Source organism: Monoraphidium neglectum (genome assembly GCF_000611645.1).
Source record: "Monoraphidium neglectum strain SAG 48.87 unplaced genomic scaffold scaffold00288, whole genome shotgun sequence".
NCBI classification, from domain to species: Eukaryota; Viridiplantae; Chlorophyta; class Chlorophyceae; order Sphaeropleales; family Selenastraceae; genus Monoraphidium; species Monoraphidium neglectum.
This window is the reverse complement of record NW_014013340.1, coordinates 23,184-32,596: the sequence shown is the minus strand read 5'-3', so window position 1 is coordinate 32,596 and position 9,413 is coordinate 23,184. Positions and strand designations below refer to the sequence as shown.

Below are 9,413 nucleotides of genomic sequence, written 5' to 3'. Positions count from 1 at the left end.
GGGCGGGGCCGTACAGAGGGCCGTTGCCTTGAGTGTCTTGTCAGGCTCTCAGGCGGCACATGTTCTGAGGCACCCGCCCGCATGTTCTGAGGCACCCTATGACATCATCCCAGGCTCGTGCGCTCTGCCACGACGCTGCTGGCAGCCGCTACAGCGGGTAAGGCTTTGGGGCGCCGCGCGGCGAGCAGCCGCTGCGGCTCACCGATTGGGCCCAGGGTGACCAAGGAGCAGCCCTCCGCCTCTGAGGCCATGCGGCCCTGCGTCGGCTTGAACCCCACCACGCCGCACACCGCGGCCGGGATGCGCACCGACCCGCCGCCGTCGGTGCCGATGGCGAACGCGCACACGCCGGCCGCGACGACGCAGGCGCTACCGCCGCTGTGGGGGGCGGGCGGGCGGGAAGGGAGGGCGTCAGCGGGGGTTGTGGGCCAGGCGAGTCTGGCGGGAGGCGGAGCGCGTGCGTAATCACGTTCCCGGCGCATTTTGACATGCAACAGGGCGCACGACTTTGAGAGGAGGATGATTTGCAGAGGCCACTGCAGATTGGGGCGTGCTCTGGGCGCACCTGGAACCCCCCGGGATGCAGTTAGGGCTGTGGGGGTTGCGCGCCAGCCCCTGCTGCGCGGATATGCCGGTGGGCAGCAGGCCGAACTCCTGCGGGCCAGGCAAAGGACGGGCGGCGGCGACACGACGCAGCGCTCAGCCCGCCGCTCGTGAGCCCACAACCCCTGGACTTAGGCAGCGGGCGTGGCTGCGCGCCGCTGGCGGTGGCGCGCCCCGGCGGGCGCGACAGAGGCGTGACAGCAGCGGCCCATGACTGGTGCAGCCGCGGGTCGTCAGGGGCGGTGCCTTGACGAGCCCGCCAACCCACGGGACGTGGCAGGCGCGGCTGCTTGCTTGCTTCCGCCCCTCCGCACCTGCATCTGCGTTTTGCCAACAAGCAGCGCCCCCAGGCTACGTAGCGCCGCCACTGCCGGCGCCTCCAGGGCTACGTCCAGCACAGGCCCGCGCCTGAGGCGACGCGCGCGGGGACGACGAGACGGCAGATGTTGTGTGCCGAGGCGTGGACACTAAGACGAGTTGGTTAGCAGCTGGTAGAAGCGGCGGCACTTCACAGCCTCCTATGTTGCTGCCCACACATGTGGATTGACGGCGAGCGCCCGCCCCTGCGCACAACACGCTCCGATCCCGATTTTCTGGGCCCCTCACCCCGAGCGCGCTGCCCTTCCACCCTCGAGACCGCCCGGGCGCCGGCCCGCCAGCTCCACCCCCCCCCCTCAAAAGACCCAACCCCTCACATCTTGGCCAGGAAGGTTGTGCCGCCGCCGCTGGCGTGACCGTATGCGTCGATGACGTCCTTCACGCCGTAGGGGACGCCGTCCAGCACGCTCAGCGCCCCGCCGCGCGCGTAGCGCGCCGTCGCCGCCGCCGCCTGGGGGCGCATGTTGGGTCGTGCTGGGCGTTGGGCGCGTGAGGGCTTACGGAATGCCCCCGCAGCTTCCGCCGATTCCCCCTTTGCTGCATGCGGCTTGGGTGTGATGCATGCACCTGCAATTGAATGTTGCTGAATACTCATGCACTTGTCCGAACGCCGGGCCCTCAGGTCATTCGTCCCACCTGAGCGCGCAGGTGGTCCGGCCGGAAGTCGCAGAGCCAGTTCGCAGCACCCGCCTCGCTCCCCAGGAACTTGATGATCGCCTCGGCCACGTCGGACGGCGTGACATCACCTGCACACCACTCCGCCGAACCGGCTTGTCAGACCGCTTTGTACTCTCTCTCTTGCTCGCATGCAGCATGGCCGCCGGCCAGCGGATTGGACGGCACCCGCTCTGCCTGAATGGGCGACACTGCGCAAACGGCAGCAATGCGAGAGCGCTGGCTCCGCCACAGCGCCGGAGACGGCAGGAATCAGGCGAGGGACGCTGCAAGAATCGGCCCACCCACCAGCCAGGTATGCAGAATGGTAGTCTGATATCGACGGCCGCGCCCTCCGCCCCGCCGCGGCCCCGCCACCCGCCAGCTTCCGGCCCCCGCGGCCCGCGGCAGGCAGTGCATCGGCGCCGAGCGCGGCGAGTGCGGCTCGCACGCGAGCAGCAGGGCTGGCGGCGTCCGCCACAGGCAGGGAGCCGGCCTCTGCCTGCTGAGGGGGCTCCGGCATGCCTGTGGGCCTGTGCGGTTGTGCAAGTTTCCATAATCAAGGTGGGAGGCGGCCACAGAAGCGCCAGGATACGCATGGCATGCCGCGGTGCTCGTGCTGCGCGAGAGCTGCAGTGGAGTATGGGCTGCAGCTGTGCCAACCCACAGCAGGGGTATGCTGTACCGACAAAGTCATGCCCGTGGCGTTGCAGGCTTACTTTGGGGCCTCTGGGATGCATGTGCCCGTCAAAATCTGTTCCAGGGGTTTGGTTGCGACGTGGCATCAGGCATGGCGGCGGCGCCATGCGGGGACCAAATGCATGCTCACGCCGCATCGAAAGCCAGCAGGCAGCCACAAAATGTTGCGGGAACACACGCCCAGCGCAATGTATGCGCCTGGAGTGCATGCTGTGGAGAAATGCAGCCCGCCACTACTGTACCAGGAGACTAGGCCGCTGTCTGCGCTATCTGCATCATCAGACAGTCCCGCCCAGCAGCGCGCAGCGGCTGACTTATAGCGAGGGGCACACGCACCTTGGGTAGGGCGTTCTGGCTGCTGTAAAACTTGTATAGCAGCGTTGATGTCACGGGGTTCTCGCACAGGTGCCTGAATGCGATGAGCGGGGCGCCCATCACCTGCGGTCCTGCTAAGGCCCTCAAGTCGTACGCGGCCTTCCCTACGTCTATATCGCTCCATTCTTCGGCTGGTTTGGCGTCTTCCACGGCCATTGATGGCCAAAGAGCGCCGAGCATCGCTGCTGCTACCTTTGACCCGGCCCGAGGCTACAGCGGACGGCAATCGAGCCTTTGTCACAATAGAGACAACAGTGAAGCAGCAGGAAACATTAACAAGCTTGGATCCGGGATTGACCGCCGGGTGACGCAGAGGTTTCAATGACTACGGTAAGGTGTACGCAGGGTGTACAGTGCATCGAGTGCGATGGAGGCAGGCCGCCTGGGAGCGCGCATGCCCTTGCATGGTTAGGCTGAGTAAGGCGCTCTACTACATGCAGGTGTCACAGTCTCGTATACCAAAAAACACCGTACAACGGGTATGAGTGGGGGGACCACAACCGCATTGTGCGTACCGCTGCTTGCCGCATTTGCCATATGCGGCGTCTATGGTGACAGCCAGCTCTTCTGTTCGCCTCTTGGTGATTGCGCACTCACCATGCTTGCGTGTTCGGAGGTGATTTCATTTTATGCATGCAGTGGGATTTTGGTACCCTGGCACGCACAGGATGATACTGGCCGCACGGCGGCCCCAGCATGGCAGGGTTGACCTGAACGTGGTGCGACCATTTTACTTTTGCATGCTCTGCTTGTGAACATGCCATGCAAGGACCATGCGGGCGAATACTGGCGGATGCTCGGCAGCTGTCAGACAGACGCCACCCCAACCCCCTTCTCTGTCTCTGAAATTCGCCCCCATCCACTGGGCCCCACCTCATGCTTCCGCTCATGCAGCGCATCTTGCCTACAAGCGCCTGTGCCGCTGCAAAGTGGTAGTGCTTGTCCCCAGCCGTGCCTCGCTGATTACCCGCGCCCGTTGCTCATTATGCACACCCGCAACGTTTGGTTCAATTCAGACTCTGGCACCGCTTATGGAAGCTTCTCTATTGACATCACTCGCCAAGCGGTCCCGCACATGGCAAGTCAAGACGCAGAGCGGGTTGTCAGTGGCAGCTCGGGGTGGCGTCGGCAATCGAGCGAGCAGTGGCAGCACGGGGTGGCGTCGGCGATCGAGCGAGCACAGGTATGCTCTGGCCTTGTGCCTAATGCAAGCTTCAGGCCGACCTACTTGATACAAGTAATAAACTCATTTGAAGCTAATCATGCAACGTGTTGCACAGGCGGTGCAGTGTGCGCCGGCAGCGCCACAGTCCCGCACCCCAAGCACCGCCCAGCAATATCAAAGCTGGCGATGGCCGGGCTCCCCGTGGCAGGCATCTTGACTCTGTGTTTGTCTTATTTCTGGCCAGCGTATTCCAGGTTTCGCGGCAAGACATATGATGTGTCGTCGGGAGCGTTTTCGACCACGCAACTGCCAAGGTCACCACCGCCATGCACGAAATCGTGTGGCCCCTGCTACTCCTCCCTTTCCCTTCAGGTGCACTGGCGCGGTGGGCGCACAAAGCTTGCCAGACCAGTTTCATGTTATCTGGCTCCAACACCGCCCTTCTTCAATCTTTCGTCCCGGCCGTGCCCCAACCGGGCTGCGCGTGCCCTTCACGCTCCACCTAAACACCCTTTGCACCCGTTTTAAGTCTTGCTTCGCGAAACGCCGCGGATCAAGCGTCAGGCAGCGCTGCAGCAGCACAAGATCCTGCACGAGTCTCGACATGGCACCTTGTCCGACAGGTGCGCACGAACGTGCCACAACATGCAAGATTTCGAACACTTTCGCGGGACGTGAGGACGCCTCAGCGACCGCCGGGGTCTATGGCTTGCATGGGTCTCACCGCTGCCTGCACCTTGCCCATCGCCACTCACGCAGCAGTCTCCGGCATGGCCCAAGGCCAGACAAGCCTTCAGGGCAGCGGGCGCGTCAATGGCAGGTGCGTTGAACCACGCGTTGAAGGCGAGAGGCGCACAGTGGCCCGTGTTGTGTACCACAGCTCGGCGTGTCTGTGGTCCGCAGTTTGCTGCGAATCCGATAACACGCATATTTCACCGCTGTGCATGCATCAGCGGTCACCCCAACAGCACCGCCCCGCCTGCATCGCCGCGCACCACACGCAACAGGTCGGCAGTCCCGCGTCGCCCACGCGTGGCCGCCCCAGCCTCAGATTCGACGCTTGCGCCTTGGCAGCGCCGGGACCAGTGTGCCCGCCGCCCGGTTGCGCGGTGCCCGGCTGCCGTGAGTAGCTGGCGCTCGCTCGCGCCAGGCGAGGAGGCCTGCCGCGCTGAATCTGCCGCTGGCCCCAGCGGCGCAGACGCATTCGCCGCGCCAGAGGGCAGCAAGTTTGACCGCATCCTGCGCTTTGTGGAGCAGCACGATTTGGCAGGCACCTGCTCGTCCTCTGTGGCCGGCTTGGAGGCGAACAGCGCGGCGCCGCAGTGGCACAACTCATACGATGAGGAGGCGGAGGAGGGCGACGAGGCGCTGCCCGCTGCTGGCCCCGCCGCCGCTGCGTACGAAGCTGCGCAGCTGGCGCTCGCGGCCGCGTCGCTCTCGGGCGCGGACGTGTATGCCGTGGCGCCCGCCTGCAGCGTGGCGTTCTTGTACCCCAGCGATGCACGCGCCGCGGCAGCTGCGCGGCCTGCCGTGCCCGGCGCCGTTGGCACCATGGCGTACTTTATGAGCAAGCCTATTGATCAGTCATATGACGAGGAGGCGGAGGGCTGCTACGAGGCGGCCTCCGCTGAGGCCGCCGCGCTGCGCACCTCGCAGCTCGCGTCGTTCATGGAGCGCCGCGCCGAGTCGCGCGCCGCGTCGCGCGCGCGCCGCGCGGCGCTGCGCAGCTCGCCGGGCGACCTGGAGGCCATGGCTGCTTGGGTGGACGATGCGGCGGCAGCCAAGGCGGCGGAGGCAGCCAAGCGCGCCGCTGCGCGCATACCGGCGTCGCGGTACCCCAACCTGCAGGCCTTCCTGGCGGCGCGCGCGGGCGCGCTGGACGCCGTGGAGGCTGTGATCGACACACTGCAGCGCGAGCGGGGGCTGCAGGCGCGGTCCAACCAGGCGTGGCAGTACACATGGGACGAGGAGGTCCACGGGGCGCTCAGCAGCATGTGATGCGCGCGGCACTTGTCTAGACTGTGTTTCATTGTCACGGCGATGGCGCGGTGCGCGCTTCGCTTGTTTACGGGACGCCGCGGTTGCATGCGCACTTACTAGGGTGGCGTATCCGTTTGCCCTCACACCCCTCAGCCATCGAATTGCGGGGGCTGGGTCGCCCGCATCACAGCAGTGGGCATTTGCTCGCTCTCTGCAGCAGCTGCCTTGCAGCAAGTTGCAGGGGCGAGCACACCCACTTCCGAGTGTTTCCCTGTGTGCCTGTCGGGTTTTCCGGCGCAGCGCCGCCGGTGTGCCCGGTGCACGCGGCCAGCGCGGCGGTTGCCACAGGCGCGCCCAGGTTTCTCAAGCTGTCGGGTCTTCAAGGTTTTCAAGCGCCGTTGGGAGTGGTGCTGGGACTTGGCCGGCGCGCGTGCGCGGCCGATCCAGCTACGGGTGAGGCCACAATTTCTTCCCTGAATCGTGCTGACGTGTTTTGCGAGTGATATCGAGCGGTATTCTGTTACTGTCAACCAGGCGCGGACAAGGCAAAGGTGCGCCGCGCATGTCCCGGCGCCTCGCCCACGGCCCCACGCCAGCGCACGCCGCAGCAGCTGCGCCGATGTGCGATGTGCCGCCTGTCGAGGCCAAAACTGTATCATCCCCCTTCAAATCAACTTTGTGTTTGGATTGGTGAAAGGTGCTGCCACCCAATTGCAGCTGTCGAGGCCTCAAGGCCCAGCGCTCATCGGGGAAAGCCCCCGACCCTGCTTTTTCACGGCCGCCGATGTGGCCTCCACCACATGCTTGTCTGTCGAGCTGCTCAAAGTGTGCTGGCTCGCGTTGACGGCGTAAGTGGGGTCGCCCAGGTGGGCTTTCGATGGTGTGTTACTTCTAGATCTGCGGGGCGGCAATTCCACCCTGCTGGTGATGGGATAGGTACCATGCCTGCCCTTTTTGCGGCAGCTCACCCATATGCTTTACCCCTCATGTGCGCGTCGCAACGTGCTTGTGTAAATAATGTGGATTGATTGTGGCTTCCATTCCAACAGCGCAGCTCACAGTGTTGCCAGGAATGTCAGGCGCAACAGACTAGTCAGGGGTGACATGCTTGCGGTCAGCCCGCTGGAAGATGAAGAAGCTGTCACAGGCGAAGGCGACAGAGATGCTGCAGTCGCTATGCATGTGCTGATCAGAAATCCTGACACACATTGAACATTAGCGGAGCAATGACACAACCTTGCCTAGCACAACACAGTACCTCAAACACCCCACTCTACAGAGGGCACAGGCGCAACAGGTCGCTGGAGTGCCTGTATGCAGTCCATCAACAGCTCAATCACCAGGGAGTCAACGCCATAACCTGCAGCACCTGCCACAGTGCGTCATGCGGCACAAAGTCAAGTGCCATGTGCAGGTCAATGAACGCCAGGAGCAGTTGTGGCCCCTTGACCTGCCAGCGCTGCACCATGAGTGGGCGCAGCATGAAAGTGGCATCACACCACAGCCGGGCCGGGCCCAAACCCCAGTTGCGCCCACAACAGCCACGCGTCAAGGTGCTGTGAGAACCACCACCACACCAGCTACGTAGGCAATTCAGGGGAAGGAGAGGAGGCCGATTCCCCACAGATTTCCACATGCACGCCTACCTTTTTGCTGTTGTGCAGCCGCTTTGAACCCACACAGGCCATGCGCACCCACTAGATCACCTGCTGTTGCAGGCCCCCGTTGAACGCCTCAGACGTTGGCGGTCTCCACATGGCAAAGCCGTCAACAGCGTCCGCGACACTTTTCCCAATGCGCACTGCCCAGAAGTGAGAACTTTGCTGATGCCGCAGCCTTGCTTGGCGTCAATCACTTGCTCCGTCGGCAGGCTGAAGCGATTCAGTGAACGCCGCGCAGCGTGGCGGATGCCCAAAACTGTCGCTGCTGCTGCTGCTGCTGCTGCTGCTGCTGCTGCTGCTGCTGCTGCTGCTGCTGCTGCTGCTGCTGCTGCTGCTGCTGTTTATTGGCGTGTCATGAACGCAGCAGGAGCGGCAAACCCACGTGCATGGCAGGAAGCTGGACTTGACCCAGATCCTGTCAGGACAGGGTCAAGGGGCCGTGGCCAGGCTGGCTGAATGCCTGGTGGCTGCTCCTTCCTGTACATGGTATCCATGCCTACCAGACGATGCTCGCTCAGCGATGATTCAGTGCATCGATGTGCACCGGTGGAATGGATGCGCGCAGGGACACCCCAATCGCTTTGAGCACACTGCTGCTTGCCACACCTGCCGTGTGGAGTGGGTGTTGTGAGAGCCCCTTCAGGCGCGACACAGTGATGAGGTCTGCACGCATTCTTCAACGGAGTTTATGTATGCTAGCCAGCTCAATACAACGACTCTGTGGTGTTCTCCGGTGGCTCCTGGCACGCTCACACGGGGGTCAGCATACGTCAGGGTGAGCTCTTGTCCAGCGTGGCTGCATGCTTCGTAATCAAGTCCAACGGCCCAGTCCAGAGACGGTCCGGATGGAGGGGCGCCATCAGCGCGCGATCACAATACATTGTCTTCTTCAAAATGGATTTTAACTGTTGGTCATGCGCCGGCTGTGCCGATAGAAAGTGCCATGCTCTTACCACAGTGTCTGCGCTGAATGGTCCGGAAAAGTCTTCCCGCCCTGGCTCCCACGGCTGCAATGAGTGAAACGCACGGCGCTGGCCTCCTTTGAAAGAGTTGATGGAATCCAAGATGCATTTTGTGTACTTGATGGCAGCAACACAGCCATATGCACCCCCACTGGGCTCGATGCTGGGGATAATCCCAAGCGACTGCTGCTCGTTCCCTGAGTCATGCCTCAAAAACATGGTACAGGTCGCCGCATGCCGCCTGTATTCTCAGAGAAACGCTTTTAAAAAAAGTTTGATTTTATCGAGTTAACATCTCCGTCCATGTAGGCCCACGCAGTCCGGACACACCCCTCCGTGACAAAAGGCCACCTCGGTGTGTCATGAAGCGTGGTCGGAATCAGGGTGCGAGGGATTTGGTAAGCACCGCTACGAGTATAAAACGCGTATTGACATCAACCATTTCCATTCCACCACCTCCACCCACGCCTACCCACTCAAACAGTCCTCCACTCCCGCTCTTCAGGTGGGCACGATCGATCGTTTAGGATGTTGCATCATGCTCAAAGCGGCTGTATTGAGCATCAGATCAGGGGTATCGCACCAACACGTCCAGCCACCCCAGACCCCCTCAAGCCGCCAACCCAACACATCCTGGCAACCCATCTTGTCGCCGCTCTTTCCTCCCTCCCCTGCTCCCCAACACACACAGGCTTCATCACCCCACCCTTCACAATGGCTCGCATCCTCGCCGTGGCCGCCATGGCCGTGTTCGTCCTGGCCGCGCCCGCCCTTGCGGCCCGCGACCTCAAGCAGCTGGGCGCCGTCACCGGCGCCGTGAACGGCCTCCTGGGCACTGTGGGCACCACCGTCAACGGCCTCCCCGTTGTTGGCCCCGTCGTGGGCCCCGTTGTGGGCACTGTGGGCGGCACCGTGGGCGGCCTGCTCGGCACCGTC

The 9,413-nt window shown here is 63.2% G+C and overlaps 2 protein-coding genes across 2 annotated transcripts; one reads left to right on the top strand and one right to left on the bottom strand.

Annotated features, from left to right (window-relative positions):
• Positions 1-104: 104 nt before the first annotated feature.
• Positions 105-2,158, bottom strand: MNEG_2532 (hypothetical protein; the record flags this gene model as incomplete). The annotated part of the gene is made up of 6 exons (XM_014048999.1): positions 105-378; positions 566-654; positions 918-1,011; positions 1,299-1,432; positions 1,618-1,727; positions 1,945-2,158. The coding sequence occupies 6 exons, from the start codon at positions 2,156-2,158 to the stop codon at positions 105-107; spliced, it is 915 nt and encodes a 304-aa protein (XP_013904453.1).
• A 2,486-nt stretch (positions 2,159-4,644) lies between these two features.
• On the top strand, positions 4,645-5,872 carry MNEG_2531 (hypothetical protein; the record flags this gene model as incomplete). The annotated part of the gene is made up of 2 exons (XM_014048998.1): positions 4,645-4,694; positions 4,882-5,872. The coding sequence occupies 2 exons, from the start codon at positions 4,645-4,647 to the stop codon at positions 5,870-5,872; spliced, it is 1,041 nt and encodes a 346-aa protein (XP_013904452.1).
• Positions 5,873-9,413: the final 3,541 nt, after the last annotated feature.